Here is a 25632-nt window from a genome sequence, read left to right on the forward strand (position 1 = left end):
TCCGACAATCCGGTTTCAGACCTAGATACAGGACTGAGACAGCCCCCCTGGATCTAAAAATCCAAATGGATGAGGCAATGGACAATGGAAAGCTTGCTCTACTCCTCCTACTCAAACTGTCGGCAGCATTCGACTTAGTCGACCATAACATCTTAACTAATCACCTCACCACAGCTGCCTCTTTTTCCACCAAAGCAGCAGCTTAGGTTTATTCCTTCCTCTCTGACAGATATATGAGGGTATTCTCCCCTACTGCACCTGCTGAACCTTCTCCAATCACATGTGGAGTCCCACAAGGCTGTGTCTCCCCCACCCTCTACAACATTTTCACAAAGCTCCTGTTTGATCACCTAGATGACCTTGGCGTATCATATGCAAACTATGCAGATGATACACAAATACTCATCACTTTATCAGGTGTCTATCTCTCAGATTCAATACTCCTACACAAAAACTATAGTAAAATCCAGGCATGGATGGCCAAGCATGGTTTATGTCTGATAAAACCGAGCTTTTGCTTATTGGCTCTTAAATTAAGACTTAACAAGCTAGGTCCTCAATACTCATCTTTCAATATGGATGAAATATCAAAGTAGACAAGGAAGCCAAAACCCTTGCCTTTTATCTGGATTCTGCCTTGTCACTCCATAGACAAATCAACGCCACATCGTCCTCAACGGCCTGCACATCTAAACTAATAAACGCCTGTAGGCCATTCCTGTCTACTAGCAGTTGTATCACCCTTGCGAGAGCCCTTATACTTTCCAAACTGGACTATTGTAATACCCTCTATCTTGGCACCAGCCAGAGAAACTTCACAAGCTTCAAGTATTGCAAACAATGCTTTCACAACAGCTCTAAATATTCTAGATCACTATATACAGGATCACTTTCAGAACACTTATGATTACTCACAAATGCCTAAAAAACTCGGCCCGAAGCATCTGACTGACAAATTCTCTAGAAAGGATTCCACCAGGCCCACCAGAGCCTACTATGCCCATTGCCTCAACATACCTAAATTCAAACTCATTAAAGCCGGAGGAGCCAGCTTCCCAGTGTAAGTGGCCAAGTCCTGGAATAACCTACCACCTGCCTTAAGGACAGACTCAGTGTTCCTTTTCTTCCGGAATAAGGTTCAAACTTGGCTGTTTTCTCAATCAAATTAACCACCACATTATACTATCGTGATTTTTTGACCAAGTTGCTTGAACTGACCATGCCCATAGCCTAGATCTCTATCACCAGGTGGCCTTCTGAAGACTGTCCTGAGCTATGTTAACAACTTTGTATATATCTTTCTCTAAATTGTATATATATCTCAAGATTGTCCTAAGCTTTGTTACAAACTTTGCATATACCCTCCTCTAAATTGTGTATATCCTGATCATAATTGCAACTATTACTGTATGTCATTTGTCATTTTGTAACCTTGTTGTACACCAAGTAAAAGCTCCCAGATACCACCGGGTATGGTGCCCTATTCAAGCAAATAAAACAAACAAACAAACCAGTTGAGTCTTTAAACCTCCAATTAAGCCATTAACTCTCAGACGACTGTTTTGAAAAAACACTGGCAGGCACTTTGAGTGCAAAGTTTGATGCAAAGGCTTGATCAAAGTGAGCTCAAAGAGTTCTCATGAGGAGGTGTTTTGGGCACAGGGGGGCCGGAACTTGGTGGTAACGGCCATAGCAATTAGCATGCCATGGGCAGACAATGGGTGGGCAAATAACCAGGTAACAACTACTAGCTTTGTGTCCCTCCTCATATGCCAGTTCTCCCTATTTGTACTCTAATGCATAGTTTCGGTTTATAGGTGGAGCTAAAGCATCAGCTAATCGCCAAAACTAAAAGATGAGCTTGTGGCATGCACTGCTTGTTGGATCAAATTTAGTCTTAGCATTACAAGCCAAATGATAAAGCATTCCTTTTGATTCCTGGAAGGACAGCAAAACAAATACAAATACAAATTAGAAACTGTGGCCTAGTCCAGGCAGGAATGGCAGCACAGAAATGTTGTGAAGGCTTTTAAAGAAAAAAATGGTATTACCTTAGCCCCCTGTTCGCAGCCAATCAAGTTCTGCAGATTGCATGCTGAAACCTATAATCTCAGCCTGCGTTCCACGGAACCCGCAGGCTGCCTCCGTGGGCCGCCATCTTCCCTTCTCCCCCTCCCTCTGCCTGCCCTCTCGTATCTTTAAAAAAAAAAAAAAGATGCCAACCTCCCTCCCTATCCCCACTTACCTGATTGCGTCAGGGGGCGGTAGCAGCTTCTCTTTTCCGTCAGCCATGGTCATTGAAGAGGGGCTCCGTACAGAGCCCCGCCTTCTATAAGCATGGCGCCATTTTGGATTCATATTTTCATTAATTGACCAGGTTTCGCACAGCGTCCTGTTCAATGAATGAAAATAGATTTTTTTAGCACCCCGCGTTACCGCTTTGGTAACCTGGGGTGCTAATGGCTGTAACACCCTGTTCCAAGAGCTGTAACGGGGAGGGGGTGGGGAACGGGCCGGAGCCCTCATTAACTGCCCCTGCTTTGCTCGGCCCGTTAACTTGGAACAGGGTGTTAACACCACATTATTGACACAGAGATGAAGCTACCATAGGGCCAGTGCATGTTGAGGACCCATGCAATCTGACTAAAAAGCTTGTGAGATTTGCCTAAGCTGTTAAGTAGCAGCAAATCAAGAACCAGTTTGATAGATTGACCTAGAAATACGTGTGGCTCAGTATACATGGACGGATCTGTTTTGAGTAATTTGGGATTGCTCATCTATGATTCAGCAAGAAACAGTGTTATCTGCATGTAGTCTGTATTATAGTCTGAGGCATCTGACGACAATGCGGACTAGTTGAATAAAACCTTGAAAATTCCATTTCCCTTTTCTCCTGTTGTCACTGCCACAGTATAACCTGCTCTGTAACAGTGTTGCCCACAAATGTTTTTTGGTGGAGGAGGGTGTAAACAGTTTGGTGGTACATCTGACTATTGGCCACTCCATGGAAACCAATCTGGATTCCGTTTTGGATGCAGCAGGGAGACTACTACCACACAGGTCATAGTTGTTGCTTTCCATATCTTGGATAAGAGACCTCCTCATCTTGGTCCTGCTAGACCTCTCTGCCACGTTTGACACGGTGCGCCATAGGGAACCAAGCTGCACCTCACAGGAGGCCCAACAAGGCCGAAATGTCTGGGGTTGCTTGTGTTTCCGTGCAGAGGGGACCTGGACTAGCAGTTCGGGCTGGGCTGCTACCATTGGTGGCAGTACCTGACTGATTTGCATATGGCTGGACCCCTTTTGCAATGGCGCAGACGGGCTAAAAAACGGTGGTGTGGAAGGTTGCCAAGAGCGTTGCCAGTGGTACAGATTTGTTCAAAACCTTCCACCCATCACTTTTGTGGTCACAGTTTGTCTCACTATGTGGGAGAGGGTATGCCCAGATGTGGGTCCCTTCGTCGCTGCGCCATAGGGAACCAAGCTGCACCTCACTGAGGAGGCCCAACAAGGCCGAAACATGTCTGGGGTTGCTTGTGTTTCCGTGCAGAGGGGGACCTGGCCTAGCAGGTTGGGCTGGGCTGCAACCATTGGTGGCAGTACCTGACTGATTTCCATATGGCTGGATCCCTTTTGCAATGGCGCAGACGGGCTAAAAAACGGTGGTGTGGAAGGTTGCCCAGAGCATTGCCAGTGGTACAGATTTGTTCAAAACCTTCCACCCATCACTTTTGTGGTCAACGTTTGACACGGTTGACCATGCCACATTTATTGGTGATCTCACTAAATGAATGGGGGTCACAGACACAGTCTATTGATACACCTCCTGCTTCTCAGACAGATTCCAAGCAGTCCAGATGCGCCAGGTTGGACAGCCATCCAGTCACCTGTGGAGTCCCACAAGGCTCAATTCTCTTCCCAGTGATCCTCAATCTCTATATGGAGCTGCTGCGGTCAATTCTCTGTGGCCCAAACATCTTGCTTCACAAGTATGTGGATGATACACAGTTACACCTCGATATATGTTGTTCACCAGATATCTCAAACCTCACGGAGTGCCTTGCTTCTACTAAAGCTTGAGTGACGAGTGCCTGCCTGAAGCACGGTCCTACAAATGCAGAATTCGTGTTTCTAGACCATCCAGTTAAACAGTGGACCATTCACGAGTGGCTCAATGACATGCACCTTGATGGATTCGTTCTTCAGCTTGCCCCAACCACCAAATCACTTGGGTTCACCATGGACAGAGACCCCTCCTTTCAGCAACACAGTACCAAAAAACCAAGACCACCGGCTAGCAGTCAATACTCCTCCAGATGATAAAACCATTCCTTCTCCCAGAGGACTTCAGAACCATTCTCCAATTCCTAGTGATCTCACACCTCAACCGAGGGAACACCCTCCTCGTCAGTGTCTCAGCCACACATTTACTTTACTTTACATTTATAACGCGCAAACCTGGGACCCGAAGGCTTATGGGCGCACAGAAAAAACACCTAAAATCGAGACAGGATAAGAATTTAGCCCATCTTTGCAGCTAAGTAAGAATGTCCAGAAAGACAGAAATCTAGCTGAATAACAGAGTTTTTAGTTTTTTCATGAACATTTCTGTCTATGTGATTTCCCTTAAGTAGGTGGGAGAGAGTTCCAAGCTCTGGGGGCTGCTTTTATGAAGGCCCTTTTTAACGCTTTGCTGGTATCGCAAAGAGGTATCTTCAGCGGATTTGTGTTATTGGATCTAAGATCTGGGATTTTTTTCTCTCCACAAGAAGGTCTTTCTGATAAGCTGGCATGGGTCCTATACGACATTCATGGGTAACCAGTAGTAGCCGGAACTGTAGTCTTGCTGCTACCGGAAGCCAGTGCAGACTCCGTCTGGCCTCTGATACATGATCTCTCTCCTTAAGGGGGACCTCTAACGGCTGTTCAACATGCAGCTTCATGCGTAAATGTAGGAAAGGAATGTGACCACATTTCCCCCATCCTAAGGTAACTGAACTGGTTACCTGTTCCAGCCAGGTACTATTCAAGATTGCCTCTATCACATATAGGAGGCAACTGATTCCCGGATGCTCGACTAGCTCTCCACAAAACTCACCATTTTAAGTGGCGTGCCCACCTCTGGGAGTATGACCATTGCAAGGATCGTGATAAAACTGGCACACAAACAAAAAAATCAAGAAACAAGCATGTTTGTGCTGTACCACATGCATACTGGAATACTAGTCCGGTTTTAGTTAGGGCAGCCCCAACACTTGCAATGCAGGAAAGACCTTAAGACCCTCAGCTCCAACTCGCAGGATGAAAACACCACTGTGGGCCAGGACCTTCCAGGCCCACAGCTGGGGCATGACTCCACTGGGGCAGGCTTTCATCTTTTTGTTGTAATCTTCAACTAACATTGTACAGCACGCCATTGCTCCCTAGCTAGGTTTGCACCAAATATGCCCAGAGAAAATAAAAAAGCTATTTTGCCAGTCCCTGCCCAGGGAATACAACTGAAATCCTCACTTTCAATGAAAGTGGGGGTTCGGAGCAATTGCATCGATTGTTTTTAAATGTTAGGGATTGATGTGTAAGCAAGATGTGTGCTAGTGTATTGAGACACTCACTTTGGGAAATCATGAAAGGATTTAGAAATGTGTAATAGATGAGCTTGGAGGGTTCCCCTATTATTCCTACATGAGCCTCATTAAGGTTTGTTCAAAAAGAATGGCAAATGGTTACTTAGAAATCAAACTGGACATGTAGATTTGGTAAAGCATGCAAAGATTGCAAGACCACTTTAGAGAAGGGATTAGGAGTGGTCCCCTAGCACGGCTAAGGGATCAATAGACAATCCAAAACGTATAAAGTTATGTACTCAAAAGTTTAATTTTCAACACACAAAGGCTGCATGCTCTGGATGGACTGGATAACTAAATGCGGAATAGTCAAAGGAATCAAGAGCAATTCCAGCTTGCTTTAGTCGGTCACTTCCCTTGGGTACCACCTGCTGGCAGTCAAGCGAGTCACTCACAGCCTGTATAGTTTCAAGTGTCACCTGATCTTCTTTCTTAGCTCTGTTGAGGGTTTGCCCAGGATGTTGAGTTTCTAAGTGGTCCCTTCCACTTGGCGAGTGGCCTGGATTGTTTCACACAATGCCATGCTTTGCAAGATCCTGCTGGGTCTGGCAGCTATTGGTGTTGACCCTGGAATACTGGCATTTGACTGTGCCACAGCCTTTGCCGACACTAAGTTGCCAGGTGCCTCTTCCACTGGATAACCCTGGGCCATGCCTCTGCCTCTTGGTATTTTCTTCTCTTTCCCCATGCCCTCTCCACCTCCTGCCTGAGCTTCACGTCTTCTTCTGTTTTTCCTCTTTCCTTCCACACTTCTCTTTCTGCCCCTTTCTTTTTTGAGACTTCTAGTTGCTCCCTTCAGTTTTCCTGTTTTCTCTTCTTCATGTTACTTTGCGTCCTCTGCTGCAGTCTGTCTCTTTGCAGACAATTTTCATCTTCCTGCTCATCCCTTTCCCGTTCCTCACCTTTATCCACTCTTGCTTCCACCCTCCTAACGTCCTCCCCCACCTTCTGATTGTCCCAAACATTTCTACTTTCCCCTCCTCCATTTACTGCCTCCTTCTCCAGATCTTTCGACGCTTCTTTCCCACCTCCCCTTTTTTGCTTGCTCTGTCTGCTTTGTAACCCACCCTCCCTTCTCCTGCTGGCTTCCTTTTCCTTCCCGTTCTTTCACCTCCTCCGTAACTCTACTGCTTTCCTATCTCCCCACTCCTACACTCAGCACTGAAAGCAGGTTGCCTGAATAGCAGCACGGACGGACCTGCCTCCAAAGCCGAAATGGACATCAGCCTCATAGCTTCAGACACTGTCTACGGGGATTGAGTCATAGGGCCTCATTACACGTTGTGCGCTAAAAACTGCAAATTAGCGGCATGGCGCTATTAACGTGTCCGCCCTCGCAAGAGGGCGCTAATGGCGTACCATTACGAGTACGCGGACACGAGCATAGCGCCATGCCACTAAAGTCCCCAAAAAGTAATTTACCGCCTTCCGCGAAAGTGCAGATAGCACCTCCGCCCTCGCGCCATTAACGGTCACCACTATTAGCGATCACCGCTATTAGCGGTGACTGTTAAATTGCGGAACCGGAAATAGCGTCATCGCACAGGAACGGGAAAGAGCACGGCGGCCATCTTTAAAAACACAATCCATTGCCATCCTCTGCACCCTGGACCTGTTTTGAGTTGGGAGCAGTGCAAATTCATCTGGGACACCTGCATCATGCCCAAGGCTCTGAAGAAAACCAGTGACGGGCAGCGCAAGGAAAAATATACCAATGAGGAATTGGTCATATTAACACAGACCCTTGCAGAGCATGCGGAGGTAGTCTTTGCAAATGACATGCGCCGGCCAACCTTGCTGAAGAAAAAAGCCATCTGGGAGGAGGTAGCTCTCAAAGTCAGTGCTGTGGGCACCAGCACGCGCACCGTGCGCAAATGCAAGAAGAGGTGGGACGACCTCAGGCTGCGGGTGAGGGGCATCCTGGCTGAGAACTGCCGCATTGCCAGTGCCGGTGGTGATGGCTCACCAATCCGGATGAAGGAATGGGAGGAGACATGCGCAAACCTGATTGCCGTTGAATCCATTGAGGGAGTGGGCAGCATGGAGATCGGCGTGGCTACCACTTCAGATGGAGGTGAGTGTACACATGACAGGATGCGGTGTGAATGTACTGTTACCCCCATATGTTAGCACAGACTCCTCTCATGCATGGACACACATCCACGCATGCATCCATCCCTCACCATGTCAGACCCAAACACACACACATGCACACATCACCAGAGACAAGTCCCAAACACACCCATGCATGGATGAGGCACTGAACTGGCATCCACAACCACTGAGTCCCAATGGCCACAACTGCATCATTCATGTAATCTTCATTAAGTAAATTGACTCGCAACCAATGATATCCCCTTCTCGTCCCTCACAGGCTCACATACAGATGGGGAGGATGTCGCTGATGCATCAAAGGCACAAGCTACATGCAAGAGGCCAAGGGCACAGGAGCCGGAGGATACCCCAACAACATCCAGGGGCAAGGGGGGGCAAGGGGGGAAGGGCACACCTGACGGGTAGGAAACATTGTCATGGTGCCACTGCCAGGGCAGTAGTAGCTGCACCACCAACTGCGGCCCCACCACCGGAGGTGAACCCACTGGCACCACCGAGGGACCACCATCAGCTGCGGCTAGCTCCGCTGGTGAGGCAGCCGCCACTGCCCCCCTATCCGATCCGGAGGACACCCTAGGCCAGCACATGGAGATGCACACCCCAAGCCCCCCTGGAACCCCAGCGCCTGTGCCATTCCAGACCCCTGGGTCTGATGGGACTGTTGAGGACACCAACCCTGCAATCATGTCCCCCATGTTACCATCACCTGCTGCAGTGGATGCATCGGAGGGCACAGCATCCAGTGCACGGTCACCCAGCACTGCCCCCCAACTCACCACCATCCTGCAGCGCCAAAACGAGCTGACTGTGCTGGTCGGCCAGCATGTTGAGGAGGCTGCCAATCTCAGAGAGAACATTGTCGAGGCGGCGAGGCACTGCACTGAGCGGATGGACGCCAACACCGACAGGCTATGCGATGAGATAGCGAGGCTCAGGGAGGTCCTTGTCCGCATGGCTGACACTATGGACCGCCACTTTTCCCAACAAGGCCAGTCTGCCCCGTCCTCATCTTCTGGGTCGAGACAAACTAGCCCCCTCCGGCGCTCATCGCGCACCATCAGGCGCTCGTCTGGCAACCCTCAAGATCCTTTCAAGGACAATGGAAAATAGGGGGTTGATGGAGATTCCTCTGTATTCATTGTCCAGGGAATACATGGCAGACACATGAGGGACTGTAGTGGGGGGGTGGTGGGAAGGGTGTTATGGGTCTGTTGTGGGGGGTGGTGGGAAGGGTGTTATGGGTCTGTTGTGGGGGGTGGTGGGAAGGGTGTTATGGGTCTGTTGTGGGGGTTGGTGGGAAGGGTGTTATGGGTCTGTTGTGGGGGGGAGGGTGGTGGGATGTTTTTGGGCTTGCACTACTACACCTTTATGTCACTCAATACACTGCTTTCTGATGAAAACACAGGCTTGGACATCTTCATTGTGTGTGTGCACTTTATTGGCGACAGGGCCCATTGCGTTCTTCAAAACATACACCAGTGCATTACCCCCCATATCCATGTGACAGTACGGAAACATGTTCCTCAGAATATTTGGTTGATCAGATGCTGTCTCACAGCACGTCCCTCCTGGCCATCCCCTCTTGCAACACCTGCATCCCCTTCACCTCCGTCCTCATCACCATCATCATCCTCATCAGGTGCTTCTATTTCAACGTCAGGGGGCAGTGGCACATTCCGTCTGATACACATATTGTGCAGCATGACACATGCCATGGTGATCTTGCCCACCTTCTCATGTCCATACAGGAGAGCACCACCAGACCTGCTAATGCACCTAAAACGTGACTTCAAAAGTCCAAAAGTCTGCTCGATCACGATGCGGGTACGGGTATGTGCACGATTGTATTCCTCCTCGTGCCTGTTCTGTGGGTTCCGTACAGGTGTGAGGAGCCAGGTCTTCAGGGGATAGCCCGCATCACCTGTATGGGGGAATGAACGGGGTCCTGTTACTGTTCACCTCAAGATCGGCCTGTTCACATCACACAAATTGACATTGCATTGTGATTCAAGTACTGAATTGACAGCATACATGCAGATGGTCTGTGTGACAGCAACGTGCAAGGGGGAGGTCGACCCTGCAAGTAGAAATGCCACATTCATGCCTCCAACAGTAATTGACATGTCCTGGGTGAGGCCAGGTCTTAGGTGTCCCTGGCCCATCCAAATTAGGTACCACACTGCTAGTGTACTGACATCCTGACACCGATGTTACCATGCTGTGAAGCATCACTTCAGTGGTGCCATAGGTGTGTGGTTCAGTGCTATGTCTAGGGGTGATCCCTTTGCATACATTCAAAGGCGCGTTGTTGGATTGATGCTGTGCTGCACTGATTCTGTATTACTGTCTTGACGCCATGTTGCTGATTTGTGTAATATGTGGCGTGGCATGATGTGCAATGTGGATGGATGTGTGATATTTTGCAACCTGCATTGTTCTCAATGTTGTGCACCTTCGAATTGCATGTGGGTTCTTCTCAAGTACATCGTGGCCTTCCCTGAAGGACATTGGCGTACATCTGTATGTCCATTTTCCTTACGGACGCCAGTCAACACCCAGTTGGAGTATGTATCTCCCCCCCCATTCACACCCAGTTGGAGTATGTATCTCTCCCCCCCCATTCACACCCAGTTGGAGTATGTATCCCCCCCCCCAAATCACGTTGCCATGTGCTTGCCCTGCTACTCACCAAGTAGCCACGAACGTTGTCCGGTGTGTCGCTCTATGTAGCGTGGGATAGTTGAGTTCCGCAGAACCATGGAATCATGTGTTGATCCTGGGAATCTGGCAGAGCAACGTGTGATTATCTTGTTGGCGTCACATACCATTTGGACATTGATAGAGTGGAATTGCTTCCTGTTTCGGTACACTACTTCATTGTGATGTGGGACCACCAATTCCACATGGGTACAGTCGATGGCCCCGATGCAACTTGGGATGCCTGCCAGTGAATAGAAGCCAACTTTTGTGTTTGCAATCTCCTGAGCAGTCTGTGGCATGGATATGTGTTCAGGTGCATGCTTCAGGAGTGCATTGAGTACCTGGTTCAGCGTGCGTGAGAATACTGGTTGTGAGATGCCATGCATCTGTCCCACTGTATGCTGATAGGTGCCTGTGGCCAGGAAGTGGAGCACACTCACCACCTTCAGTAGCGGGGGGATGGCAGTTCTGATGTCTATGAGGCTCACAATGTCGTCGTGGATCATGTCCACGATGCTGGTGATGGTAGCCCTGTCCAGACGGTACAGGGTGTGTATCTGCTCAGGGGTCAGGTTGAATGGACTGGCTCTGATCCTGGGTATTGGTGGGTGCCTCTGTGGTATGATTAGGTGCCGTTGTGGTGCTTGCTGTGCCTGTCTTTCCCTCCTCCTCCTCCTCCTGCATCTCCTTTGTGCTGCCTGTTGTTGTAGCATCTCCGCTGCAATGAGGTCCTCCAGGCCATGTAATGCTGCCAGTATTGGAACCATCTTGGTGTGGGGAGGGGTGTGTGAAGGGGTGTGGTGTGCTCCTTTTGAGCTGCCACAGTCTCCATTGCCTTCACCTGTGCTGATTTGGTCCACCTGTGGCAGGTGGGAACACTGCTCATTTCCCTTAACGGGTGGTCCGCGATGCCGGTATTTGCACCATGGCGGTAAGGGGTTTGGGGGGATTTACCATGCCGCTATTAGCATGTGCACTGGCCTTGTGATGCTGTGCTAATAGCGGCATGGCGTAATTAACGGGATGGAGGGTCGCGCGCACACGGCCTGCCCGCTATTAGTGGCACCGTAATTAGCGGTGCCGCTAATAGCGGTGTGCCGGGTCGTGATCCACATGGGGATTTAACGTTACCGGTAATACATTACCGGTAACGTTAAATCCCTACCGCCATCCGTGTAATGAGGCCCATAGTCTTAAAATGTGGATAGCCTTTCTGTAGTGGCCTGGCATGAAGTACTGCACCAGATGTTGGTTGTGAGGAACGGATTTATTATGCAGGCATAGTATAGGAGCATATGTTAACCAGTGTATGTGAAAAGAGTCCAGTCGAGGCTGACTTGCAGTTCCTTCACTTCAAGTGGCTTGCCCCAGCTCAGTCTCTGTTACCAGTGCAGGGTGGTATGAGGGGGGGGGGATTAGCCCTGTCCAGCAAGGCGGAGGCCTCTGGCAAGGGAGGAACGCTGGGGATCGTCCGCTCTTCCCCTCAATCTCTTTCTTCACTGGGCCAACCATCTCAAATCCGTTCAGCAACTCTTCTCAGGGTGGCATCTTTGGCAAATCCCCCCTCCAATGGTTCTCACTCATCTCTAGGAATTCCCAGCTTTTTAGGTCACTCACTGATGCCACTACGCATTCCTCCTGAAGGAAAGTGGAGGCTGGTTTAGTGTGCTCCATGAGACGTGACATGCAGTCCGCTTGCGCGTTCTTCCACCCCGCTATGTGTTTTATTTCGCACGTGTACTCCTGTAGCTTGGCCGAAATCATTGTTAGGCACAGAGTAGAGGTCTTCGTGCCCCTTGGGCTTAACCTTTGGATCAGCGGTTTTTGTCTGTGACCGATTGGAACTTCGTGTCCCACACATACAGCCTGAAATACTCTACCGTCTAGGCACAAGCATTTCCTTTTCCACCATAGAGAAGTTCTTTTCAGTGTTCGAGAGGGCCGTAGACGCAAATGCAACCACATGTTCAATGTCGCCTTTCTATTGTGTCAACGTGGCTCCTAATCCATAGGCACTGGCATCAGTGGTTATGTAGGTGTCCCAATGGGGGTTGAATGTCTTAAGACACTGCACGTTCATGATTCTTTTCTTGACTTCATCAAACACTGCCTTTTGTACTAGACACCAGTTGTAATCTGTGTCTCTCGGAAAACCGTGCCACGAACTTAGATCAGTACTCTGCGAGTCCAAGGAAAGAGCGTAGTTCATCTTTTGATTTTTGTGTAGGGACCTCAACTATGGCTTGCAGAAGATTCTTTTTGGGACTGACACTGCCTATCGAAATTTTATACCCAAGGTATTTCACTTCCTTTACTCCTATGACGCACTTCTCATATCTGGGGCATACTCCTGCTTCTTGAAGTTTCTCCAATACTTTCTTCAGGGATTTAATCGTGTGTCTCAGTGTCACCGGCACAGATGAGGATGTCATCCTGTAAGTATGACACGTTTCCTACATTTCGCAATAGAGATTCCATCTACCTTTGAAAAGCTTTCCGAGAACAGCACTGGAAACAGATCCTACAGTGCTGACGCTCCTCCAGTTGCGATTGATATTACTTGATCAACAGTGCTGGGATCTAGCTTTATATTCAGATTGTGCATGTCATCCCAGCCCAAAACCGCCAGACCTTTCTCAGATAATTAAACTCTGGTTATCGTCTGTCTGCCCTTGAATTCATTTATTGCATTGATGTAACCCAGCAGGCCTACTGACACCCCTCCGAACACTGTTGGGTCTATGTTTGGTTCTTCAGACTTCTACTTCTTGACTGCCGACCATGTCTTTGTAGGTCTAACTGGGAAAAATGGTGAGATTGGTGCCCGAGTCCACCATCATACATTGTTGCCATATATTCTTATGACACGGTATGGTTTCTCTCTTCTCCCCTTTGAACTGCTCACCGTTACGACCGTGGGTCTTTCACCGACACCTTCTTCATCACCGCTCGCGTATCCGTCGCCTTCAATATAGGTGATCTTTGTTTCTTTCCACTTGCAGGCTATGGCAATGTGCCCAAACTGTCTGCAATTTAAGCACTCTTTATTCCTCGTGGGGCATTCTCTGTCGTTCAGTAAATGCTGTGTGCTGGTACATCTGTGACACTTCAGGGGTTCTGTCCTCTTTCCCCCCCCTTTGACATCGACAGAGTCTCGCCTGTGCCTGTCATGTTGCTTATTCCAATGCACCATGTTCACTTCTGCAGCGAGCGTAGTTCCCGCCATTTTCTTCCGCCTGCTCAAAGTCTCCTCTTCCGCCCTGGCGATCAGAACAGCTTTGACTAACGTTAGTCCTCTCTCAAGGATGAGCTTGTCCTGCACTTTTCTACAATTCGAGTGCACCACTAGCATATCGCAGATCATATTCTCGGCATCGTTGCCGAAATTGTACAATGACACCATTTCTCTCATGTGGATGATGTAGTCATCAACCGGCTCCGCACCATTCTGCTTTCTCGTGTAGCATTTCAACCGGTGCAGCACGGTGTTCTCCTTGCTAGAAAACCTCTCTACTATTCTGCGCACAGCTTCTTTGAAGGCACCGTCATCATCCCCTGCTACAAGCTCAGGTTGAGGCCAACAAAAATCCTTTGCCCCTCAACTCCCATGGCAGGTAGTAGCATGGCCTTTTTCCTGCTCGCAGCATAGGCTGTGACTCCCAGAGCTTCCAGATACGTGTTGAACAGCAGTTCCCATTGTGGCCAAGGGATCACAGGCCTCCCTGGGGATCTACGGAACGGTTGCGGCGTTGTGTCGGTATGTCCTGAATCCTCGTAGCCAATTATGTAGTGGCCTGGAATGAAGTACTGCACCAGATGTTTGTTGTAATGAAGGGATTTTTTATGCAAGCACATTATAGGAGCATATCTTAACCAGTGTAGGTAAATAAAGTCCAGACAAGGCTGACTTGCAGTTATTTCACTGCAAGTGGCTTGCCCCAGCTCAGTCTCTGTTACCAGTGCTGGGGGGGGGTTCAGCACTGTCCAGCAAGGCTTAGACCTCTGGCAAGGAAGGAGCGCCAGGGAACGTCCACTCTTCCCCTTTCTTCTCCGTTTCTCCAGCGCGTCTCCGCGCATCACCGCACGTAGTCTTGCGAGATCTCGCAAGTCCACACCTTCACACTTTCACTGCTGTTTCTGGCTGGGCAGCACTTCCTCGGGAGGCTACGTGGAACAAACCTTCAAGGGTGGTGTCCGTCATCTTGGATTCCAAATCCTTAATGCATCCTGGTCCTCTTTCCCTTGGCTACTGGCCATCTGTCCCATATCTCCTCCTTGCCCATGGGCGTTCTTCTTGCAAGCTCACAGGTTGGCACAGGGAAGTAAATGGTAGACTTCCATAATTCAAACAATTGTTGAAGGTTTGTTGGCTTGACGCTGTGGAACCCCACATTCTTCCACTCCCTTGTGGGTGCTGCTACTACCTTGGGTTGCCTCTCTGGAATATGTTGCACATGACATGCAAATCCTGGTAATGTCATTTCAGTGCACTTTTGATTAGTTCCAGTTGTATGCTCTTTCAGAGGGCATTGCAATCCCATCAGAGTTTGGTAATGGGATAGGCGTTTGTAGTGCTGGTTGACTTTTAGTGGCTGTGGTCAATGAAATAATGGATAATGGTCTGAACGACGGAGTGAAAACCACTGGTTAGAAAGGGAGTAGGTAGCCTGGGTTACCCTCACTGAACCTCCACTAGCGCTACATCAAGTAGCGAGTGGTGCCACTCGGTTCCCATGGTCTCCCCAGTCTCATCTACTAACTCTAAACTTTGGACTTCGCCACACCCTTCAAAGCACTTTGACAAATAGTTCATGCAAAAGTGCATTGGGTGGTCAGTCAAAATGTCGAAACAAAAGTCGAATGACAAAAATGTCGAAAAAAAAATATCGAAAAAAAAATGTTGAATGTATTATTTTTTTATTTATATGTATTTTTTGGGTTCGGTAAGTAAAAAAAAAAGGGGTAAAATAAGAAAAAAAGAGGGTTTGGGGGGAACCCACCCATTTCGAAAAAAAAACGTATTGAAAAAGAAATTTGACTTTTTTTTTCGACATTTTTTTTTCGACATTTTTGTTTTCGACCAAATGACTATAAACCGTGCATTGTACGAGCAACATCGACCAAAATCTTGATCAGATTTCAGCACATTTTCACAGTGGTAGGAGTTCTGCACAAGCACATTTTCAGAGAATGATCGTAAAATCATTAATCTCGGAGCTCATTCGGCAATTAAAATTTGTCGAATTTGGGGTAAGATTTACATAGAATGTCAAAGCTGTAGCGGATACTCATTACTTGGCATGTCTGAATTAGAACATTTCGCAACACGCCCCCCTTCCCCACTCCCATATGCGGTTATGATCTGCCGCCCCAGCAACACACACCATCAGCCTCCCCTTAGAGGGGTATTGACCCAACAACCTTCTATATCTTGAGCAACAGTTACATCCACTCTCCAGTTACCCAACAACCGCTATAACCAGTCTCCATGGGTGCTGGCACCCTCATCTTCCTTCCTCCTCCTCTTTTCTCGAGATCTTTTATGGTCTGTTCTTTTTGGATTGCCACGTTCTTTTCCACCCGATAGCTCAGTGAGTAAAGCACATGTTGCTGAGATCTCTGTTCACGCTGCAGATAGCCACTTTAAATACCAGCAGGGAGACAGCCATTCATCCTTCTGAGAAACGGAGTCCCATTTAATTAAAGAAGAGTAACCCCTGCTATTATACATTGTCGCCAGACAGCAATAATATGCTGCAAGTGATATGTAGAAAACAAGCTATTATTCTTTGCTTTTTCATACCCATCACTTTGTTTCTGTGACATTTCCTTTCTTTATTTTATTACTCTCTTAACTCCTCTTTACTTCTAATTCCCACCTCCCATTTTCTTTGTGGTTTACTTTTGCACGCGCCATTTATTTGATTTATTTATCTTTGGTCATTTCCACCTACATTTCTTCTTCCACAATTTCATTTGCTTTTCTCCTTTCTCTGGCATTCTACTATCTCTTCCTTTTCCTGGCCCTGTCTTGCTTTTCTTCTTTCCCCTCTGCACACATCAGTTCGGTTTCTCGCTTTCTCTAGCACTATCTTTTTTGGGACCCATCTCGGGTGCTACTGTTCCCATGCTTATGTATGATATTCTGCCTTTAGGTTTTCTGTTGTGTCGAGAGAGGTGCTAAATTATGTCAACAGCTTGCTCGGCCTAGCCAGGACACCCAGAGCGTAGAGGACCCCACTGGGCCACGGGAAATGTTCTCAAGTGCCAGATGCCCTCATAGCGATGATCCCTGCTGTAGGCGAGAGAGAGAGAGAGAGAGAGAGAGAGAGAGAGTCCCCGTGTGTGTGTGTGTGTCCCCGTGTGTGTGTGTGTCCGTGTGTGTGTCCATGTGTCCGTCCATCCAGGTGGTCAATAGGCAACCTAGTTACTAGTTACCAGGCGGTTACTAGGGTGCAGGGCTAGAAGAGGACCTGAGATGGGTAAGTGAGGCAGGTGGGTGCTATAGATGCAGTGATATAGGGCTGAGTGAGTGAACAGCAATTGACGAGATATTCTTTGAAGAGCAAGGTCTTCAGGTCTTTCCTAACGTGTAGGATGGAGGGGGGCGGTTTTATCTTTACTTTTGGTTGCTTGGTCCAGCAAGTAGTCCCTATCAATTGCAGGCGTTCCCAGTACCCAATGAATACTCATTCTCTAATTCGGCAATGAAGAGACATTGCACAAGGGGGAGAGGGGGTATGTTGGCTATACACAACTGTGCTGTGCGCTAGTATTTCATTAGAGAAACACGGCAACCCTTTTGTTGATAGTTCCAGTTGGGTGTCTGTGTTTGCAACTAGCTGCAACGAATCCGTTGCTTCCCTTATCACTGAATATTGGAAAGTAGGGCTCAAGGTAAGAATTTGTAATTCAGAGTACCTTTCTCCCTATTTTTGGAAAGTGGAAGTAAAGTGGTGGCTCTTATATTTTACGTAAGTAAAAATATGTTTTAATTAAAAAGAAAATAGGCATTTGTCTGGGGAATCCAAACATACTTTGTAGCCAGCAATTCCAGTAAATGAAAGAACACTTTCCTCAAATATGCATGCTTACATAGATACATGCAGGTTGTCTCCACATCACGCAGCACTATAACTTAAGTCCTATTTGTGTAAGGTGCTGTTCATATCACTGATCCGAACACAACACCTGGGCAGTGTAAGTGGCATAAACGATGGCATAAACACATGTTTCTCTTTTGGTAATATTGGCATGATTTTAGGAAGGAAAATAGGCAGATTTGCTTATTACGTGGTGCTCTGCTGGAAAGTGATCAAAGTATCACATCATGCTCTAGTTCCAACTCGGATTTGAATCTTCTCAGGGGACCCTGTGGATAATTTATGTTTGAAAAGTATTGATACATGGTTTCTTGTTTTCTTTTTTCGTGAGAAATACTCCCTTGAAGAGGTTAATTGCTTGAAATGAATATTCAATGCAGACGTCTGTTTTTATTCTAGCGGAATATGGCATTAACAGGGACGCATTCTGATGGAGCCTCCAACAACACCGGACATGATCAATGGATGCCTGCCTTCCCTGGAAAACATGACATTATTACAAGCCTCGTATCCGCCTTAGATTCCATGGTAAGTGGCGTGGTGTGTAGTCACACTCAAGGGGGAGATTACGGTTGCAGTGATTGTAAACCAGAAGTAAGTCTATTGAATAAGGTACAGTAGTTTTGGTAGAACCTCTCAGTTACTGTGCCTAAGGATAGAGGTCTATATTATTATTGGTTCAGTTTTAGGATGTAATTACTGCCTGTGTATACTAGACATTCTACCAATGTCCACTTTAGATAAGAGAGATGGGCGATCGTATACCGTAAGGCGATATCTCATCAATAAGTCCTAATAAGTGTATGGTTTGTTTAGGAATCCCAATATATCAAAAAGATATAATTAGTCCTGGATTATGACTTGTCATTGTCCCTTATTGAAAAATTGCTTGCCAACACCTGTTTCAAAGCTAGGTCTTTTTCAAGGCATGCAATAAATAAGATCTTATATAATGTAAACAAGAGAGTGGGAGAAATGGGGTGACAGATGTTGGGAGAGAAAGGAGAGAAAACAAATAAAAATGATTCAGTAGTAAGAATGCATCAATGTATCCTTTGTTTAATAAAAAAATTAGACAAATTGTCCAAACTGGACTACGTTTGGGTTGTACCCATTACTTACCCTATATCTTCGAATAGCAGATAATTAGTCAATAGACCAATCCGTACTGTATGATTTCATACTAGAACATTCTGTAAACAGATCAGATATATTTTTGGTAAGCCGACAATGTTACTATTGTGTGATCTGACACATATTGATTGATAAAACAATCTTCATTTAATTTTGCTTTATTTTGATTAAAAAGTTTATAAAAGCTAAAAGAAGAAAAACATCACAAACACAATCTTAAAAAACGCAAGGATTAAAACAAAATATAATCAACCGTTTCATAAATCCTCAGAGAATAGCAGCATAATCATGGTATAAAACAATGTACACCCATAAAGTTGGGTGGACTTGCATACATACCTTTGTCCTTGAATTATGTTGCATGTTCAATTTTTTGAATATTCTCAGTCTGATTTTAATCTTCAATTCTGTTAGAGAAGGAAATAAATAATATTATTGTTTAAGTTATATATTCGCAATAGTCTGAGTTGATTACTTTAAATGGGTCTTATTACATTGTTTAGTATATAAAAGTATAATTCTTTTACAATTAGAATCTTACCTCAAATAACTGGATGTGATGCATCCCAGCCATTTTAGGTATGCCGTTTGGTCAGACGCCATATTGATTATCGATTACGTCATGATGATGTCATCGTGCATGCATATTATCTTGCTGTACTGCTGTTTGTAAATATGATATGTATTGTGTATTATCTCAATTCATCCAAATTTTGATTAATGTTGTCAGAAAGAGGCAGTGGACATAAAATTGACGATTCCATGGCAGTGGGAAAACCATAGTCTAGTCCAGGGCTTTGTTTTTACTTTGGTTATTGTTTAGCCCTGGGTATCCAGTTGTGGTGAACCTAGACTACATCTCCCTGAATGCAATTGATAGTGAAATTTAGAACCAGGACTGGGAAATAGTGTCCCATGTAACATGGCGTATCTGGTGACCTTACCTTCAGGTCATAGGCATGACTCTGAGAAGACCCATTATTTTCAGCAGTAAGATCTTTGACTCTAAAACCATAACAGAATCTCAAAACAACAAAAAATGCAGTTTCAACTACAAGTACAATATTTTTTGTTTATTCGTATATTTGGAGAGAGGATAATTAGATAGCATTTTGCTTAAAAATATATACACGGAAACATTGGAATAACGAGCAGAAATGTGTTTAACAGCACGGTCATAAAAGAGTGTCACAGAGAGGTGTCATTGGCTTTTGATGTTTGAGTTTGTCCACAGGGATTAGCGGACTCCTGATCAAAGATGTGTTATCACAAGCAGATCACCTTGAATTTAACCCCCTAGGAACGAGGGAGACAATGTAATTAATTAAGGACAGGGGCCTTGTGTGGTTGGATAAAGAGTAAGAGTGGTGCGTTCAGCCCTGTTGCAGGTGGTCCCATATTCAGTCTGTGGTGGGGGAATGCCAGCACAATTAATGCCAATGGGAGGTCACCTGCGCACAGGACATGACACATCAGGTAGTTGGGCATGTCAAGTTAGATGTGTTCTCAGAGATATCAGACAGATGAAGAAAAACAAGAGCAAACTACATCAAAATTTAACTAAAGGTGAAAGGAAAGCCCTGAAAGATCTGTCTGACAACCGAGGTTTGGTGATCAAACCGGCCGACAAAGGGGGCAGCATCGTCTTAATGACGAATGATCAATACACCCATATGATTATGTCTTTACTCAATGACGGTGTCAGCTATCGCACCCTGAAGAAGGATCCAACCAAAGAGATGTGAACAAAAATCTCTGAAATGGTTGCCTATGCTCAGGAAAGGAACTGGATTACTGAGAAGGAAGCTGCCTTTTTGACAACATCACAAAACCACACACCCTGCTTATATGCTCTCCCCAAGATTCATAAAAATACGAAGGACCCACCAGGGAGGCCGACTGTCTCAGGATGTGGTTCAATCTTAGATCCCATAGGTCGCTTCATTGATTACATTCTTAAACCCTTAAGTATGAAAACTAAATCATACCTCAGGGACACGATGCATACCATTCAGATATTTGAGAATTTACCTTTTGACTGCAAACAGCAGCTCTTAGTAACTATGAACATTAAATCATTATATACATCAATTCCACAGGATGCAGCAATAGATTGTATATACGAACACTTGACCCGTGAATATGCCCAGCCCGGATCGTACCAGGTACCTCCGGAATTCATTATTGAATTAGCTACCTTTGCCTTGTGCAAAAATTTCTTTACATTCGATAACCAGTTTTATTTGCAAGTCAAGGGAACAGCAATGGGTGCGACGTTCGCACCAAGTCTAGCCATCCTCTTCATGGCTACATTTGAGGATCAGTTCATATACAGTCAAACTAACCAGTGGAGTTCCAAAATCCTTTGATGGCATCGTTACATTGACGATATTATCTTTATTTGGGCCGGGATGAGGCGTCCCTTAAACATTTTCTGGATTGGCTCAACACATGTAACAATAACATTCAATTCACAATGGAATACAGCAATGCACAGAAACACTTTCTGGAACTTCAAATTCTATGTCTAGAAAACAAACTTACAAGTAATCTGTTTAGAAAAACTACGGATCGAAATACATTCTTGCATTATCAGAGTGACCAACCTCAGCACATCAAGCAGAACCTTCCGTATGGCCAATTTCTGAGGGTCAGAAGAAACTGTACCTTGCTGGAAGATTTTTACAAAAATGCAAATGCGTTGGTTACACGGTTACGGGCACGTGGATACCCAAAAAGATTGGTGACCAACGCAACCAAAAGGGCTAGATTCACCAATAGGGATCTACTTTTGACACCCCGGATGGACTCCGACCAGCACAAACAAGAAAGACTGACCTGCGTCATCACACATGGCCCCAATACTTTCAATCTCAAAAAAGTGATTTGCAAATACTGGCCTATAGTTAGACTACAACTTACAGACGAACCAATGCCTAGGTTCGCCTTTAAGAGAGCGAGGAACATCAATGAGCATCTGGTTCACTCTTCATTCACCCGGGACCCACCACGCACAGGGCTGTGGAACCTACGGAAAGTAACAGGGCACTACCCATGTGGCTCCTGCTCAGTGTGCAAATTCAAGAAAATACAAACATTTGAAATTGGTGACAAACAATGTGTTTCTCAAAAACCAGTCTTAACTGTAAAAGCAGTCAAGTTATATACTGCATTGAATGCCCATGCGGCCTCCGCTACGTGGGCCAAACAATGCGCAATGTGGGTACGCGGATCTCGTAGCACTGGTCCAGAATCCGGTGCAAGAACATCACTGCACCCCTGGTCACACACTTTTTGGCAAATCGCCATACACCAGACGACGTTCTCTGGTGGGTCTTGGAAAAAATCCAAACAGGCCAAAATATACAAAACAGACTTCTTAGTTTGGAAAAGAGGTTGATCCATAGACTGGATTCTTTGGAAAATTGGCTGAACGAACAGACGCCCCCCTAATAAGTATTATGCATCTTTGGATTCCCTCTTACACACCTGACATTAGGAACGATTGCCCTTATTTTTATGCAGGGCGTGAGAAATGGGTACACCTCTTGGTCCGTGTTATGTCAGGGACATCATTACTCTCATTTACTTACTCACATTTCACCTAACAAGCGCCACTCACGCATGACCATAGCCCTCAGAGGGGCAGGATTTATTTCTCCCTCGGCCATATGACGTCACGCTTCGTTTTTCTCTTTGTGCTTTTTTGCTATAATCACTATTTACGGTATCACAGAGATGGTCTGTACCAATTCATATGTGGCCGTACACCAACACATGAGAATGTGTGTTCCCGGCAATCGCACATCAACAAGATTAGCCATGTGATGTTCTATATCAAAACCGGGTCAGATCACTCATTTTCTGCTACTTTTAGCAGCACTGTAACCGTACGATATGGAGCCATTATTACCCGCTCTTCCTGGGCATTCACCCTCCCATCGGGGTTACGCCACATTGATGCCACACCTTCCAATACCTCCCACTCATGATGTGCACCAATCAGGCAACATGGCACATTCTCGGCCCCTGTACGTGATGCCGTCACCATAGTGACTGGCAGAGTCCTTCCGCATTCCGCAACAGATTTAGGAGCTGCAACACTCGGAACCCAGCATTGCAGAGCTCCTGCAGCTTCGACTCTGGAGCACAACGAGGAGATCACCCCTTCTTGTCCCACCAGGTACGTGCTCTCCCTCGCTACGCGTATCCTGCATATCTTGTCCCAGATCCCCCGTCCTTTCGGCTTTCTCAGAGGACTCCCAATGGTTGTCATACACGCATTTACATGCCAGCTGAAGAGAGTCACGCTGCTTTACCTTGACCTCTCCCCTTTTTCCCTCTCGCTCCGATTCAGACATACCACGCCACAAAATGGAAGCATTACGTGGATGCTGAATTGGAGAACGACTCAATAGGTCGGGCGCCTCTCTTAATCGCCCTACACACGGTGAAGGATACAAGCTGGACCGCATATTACATCAGACAGCGCACAGCTTGCCCAGTACAGGTACCTCTTTCTATCTTCTTCAACACGCCTGCTGGTGGTCACGACACGCACCAGCTATAATCGTGGTTTTTCATGTATAAATGATGAGGCGATGCACCCACATCTTTACCGCTCCCACCCTACAGATATGACTAAAACATTGTATTTTATTTCTCTGCGCATTCTTTTCAGGTGCACCACACTTGATGTTCCGTTTTTAAAGACTTCAGATTTTTTCACCAGACTTCTGTGACTTCTCTCACGTGTGAGAGCATTGAAATTACTACTTTCATTAGGAACCCAGTGTTTACACGCTGGTTCCGACTACTATAGGTGAGTTTACCATGATGCACCTCACCCAGTTACCAATTAGGATCCTCACCCCTCAACCCCTTTTCTGTGCTTTTTCTATATGGGGATGTTTTTCTTGGTCGTTTGGACTTGGGATCCATGTGGGTTTTAGAAGGGGCCTCTGAACTATTATTTAATTTCCCCCAGGCACTTTATCTGTATACAGTTGGACTATCCCCGCAACTGGGACCGCATACATGGTTTGGAGCCTTTTGTAAGCATGGTAATGCCAATTGTGATACAATCATTCAAATATGCTATTCTACATTCTATATATATTGAACCCTACACCATAGTAGACATAACCTCCCTTTCAACCCTGCTATTTTTTTCTTTAATTTCTCCTCATTTACTTTTTTTCTTTCTCGATTCTTGAACCACAGGGTCCTGTTACCCACTGCCCTGATGAAGGCGGATCACTTTCCTATGTTTCCACCCTTTGTTTCCACCCTTTGAAGGAACAACTCTTGAGGTTCCTCCTTAGTTCCCCCTTCTGCGTTGGCAGACCCAACCCCAGATTAGAATAATTTCCAATTCTGGGATTTCTTCACAATTTGAAAAGAGGATTTATTTTCCTCCCGTATCTCAAACAAAATGTTCTTCTTTTTCTTGTTTTGAGTAGTTATATAGTCAGAAGCATACATTTTGTTTTTTAAAAAATAAGCTTTGTTTCTGATTCAACTAACAGACTGAGCGTGAAATTGACACATGTTTCTCTCTATGTTCGATTTGTCCTTGTTCTGATTTTATGTACTTCATATCTATGTGAAAGAATGTGTAATTGTTGATACAAATGTTATTTCAATGTGCCCCTTTATGTTGGGCTTCACTGTATGTATATTTTTTCTATTCTTTCTGCAATTGTAACATGCAAAATGATATTTATCCATTTTTCTGTTTCTGATATGATTGTGTTTTCAATAATAACATTTTGATTTTTTATGAACATGGGGCTGATAAGGTGTCCTTTCTTCTGTATGATTGAATGTAGTAAGAAAAACCTTTGTTGTTGATCAGGATTGGACCAAGTAATTGCATTCAAATGATTTAAACCTAATAGGGCCAATCCACGACGTAACCGTACCCCTTTTTTGTTTTGATACAATGGGCCTCATTACGACCCCGGCGCTAAACCATGGTACTGTTAGCACCATGGTCCATGCCGGGGTCCGCCATGGTGAATGGCGGAATTACCGCCCCATTCCAAGGTTGGCGGGGCGGTAATTCCCCATTCACCATAGGCCCTTCCCCATTCCCATTTTTGCCCCATAGGGCTCAATGGGAATGGGGAAGGCGCTAAGTACGGTGCCGTAAATTTCGGCACCGTACTTAGCACCAAGGTCCCTTTGCGGCACCCTACTTTAACGCCTGCTAAAAGCAGGCGTTAAGGTCAGGACCCGCAAAGGGACCTCGTAATCAGGCGTTAAGGGTTTAACGGCGCCGACACCTTTTACGGCGCCGTTAAACCCTTAACGTCAGGGTCGTAATGAGGCCCAATGTCTGTAGTTGTGACAAGTACAGGTTCTATATGATTTGGAAAAGATGTCATCACAGTAGATTTCATCGAATTTCTTTTTTTTTTAGAGGTTGATATTTGTGCAAATATATGCTGGGGGGGCCTCAGCCATCCCCCTTATCACTCCTATATTAATGATTAGCCTAAACCCACCCCCACATATATTTGCAGCAAAATCCAATGAAATAAATGTGCCGAAATCTACTATGGAATCTGCTGCGACCAAAACTCCAGTTACCACAAGTGCATAAAGATCACAGATTAGATTTGCTGGGCCATTGAAACGAGAAGTTTGATGTTGCTCTGAATTTTATTTAGGTAGTAGGTTCGCCCCTGTGTTCCCTGTGGGGCTATGAAAAGGCACTTTTTAATCCTGAATCCTCCTTTCGTAGAGGGTGTAGGGTATGGGCCCAGTTAGGGCAACCAAAGGTGTCAGTTCTGTCCGTGGCCTTGAATCCTACCACCATGATTCCTGTTGTAGAGCTATTACTATTGTGTTAGTATAAACTAATTAGATTAGTACTTTATCTCGACTACTAAGAATAGGTTCTTTGGTCCTGAGATGATGGATTAAGGTATTTTTTGTTTCTCTGTCTC

The 25632-nt window shown here is 45.9% G+C and overlaps 1 protein-coding gene across 6 annotated transcripts in view; it reads left to right on the plus strand.

Moving 5' to 3' along the window:
* GTF2IRD1 (GTF2I repeat domain containing 1) overlaps nucleotides 1–25632 on the plus strand; it is a 1038761-nt gene that overhangs the window by 241608 nt on the left and 771521 nt on the right. For all 6 annotated transcript variants that reach the window (XR_011274579.1, XM_069614744.1, XM_069614746.1 and 3 more), the window contains exon 2: nucleotides 17945–18073. Coding sequence is in view for 5 of the 6 variants with exons in the window: in XM_069614744.1 (XP_069470845.1) it covers nucleotides 17951–18073 (123 nt within the window). In the remaining variant the exon portion in view is untranslated. The remainder of the gene's footprint in view (nucleotides 1–17944; nucleotides 18074–25632) is intronic.

Source organism: Ambystoma mexicanum, chromosome 9 (assembly GCF_040938575.1).
Source record: "Ambystoma mexicanum isolate Mex_15411 chromosome 9, UKY_AmexF1_1, whole genome shotgun sequence".
In the NCBI taxonomy this organism is placed as follows: Eukaryota; Metazoa; Chordata; class Amphibia; order Caudata; family Ambystomatidae; genus Ambystoma; species Ambystoma mexicanum.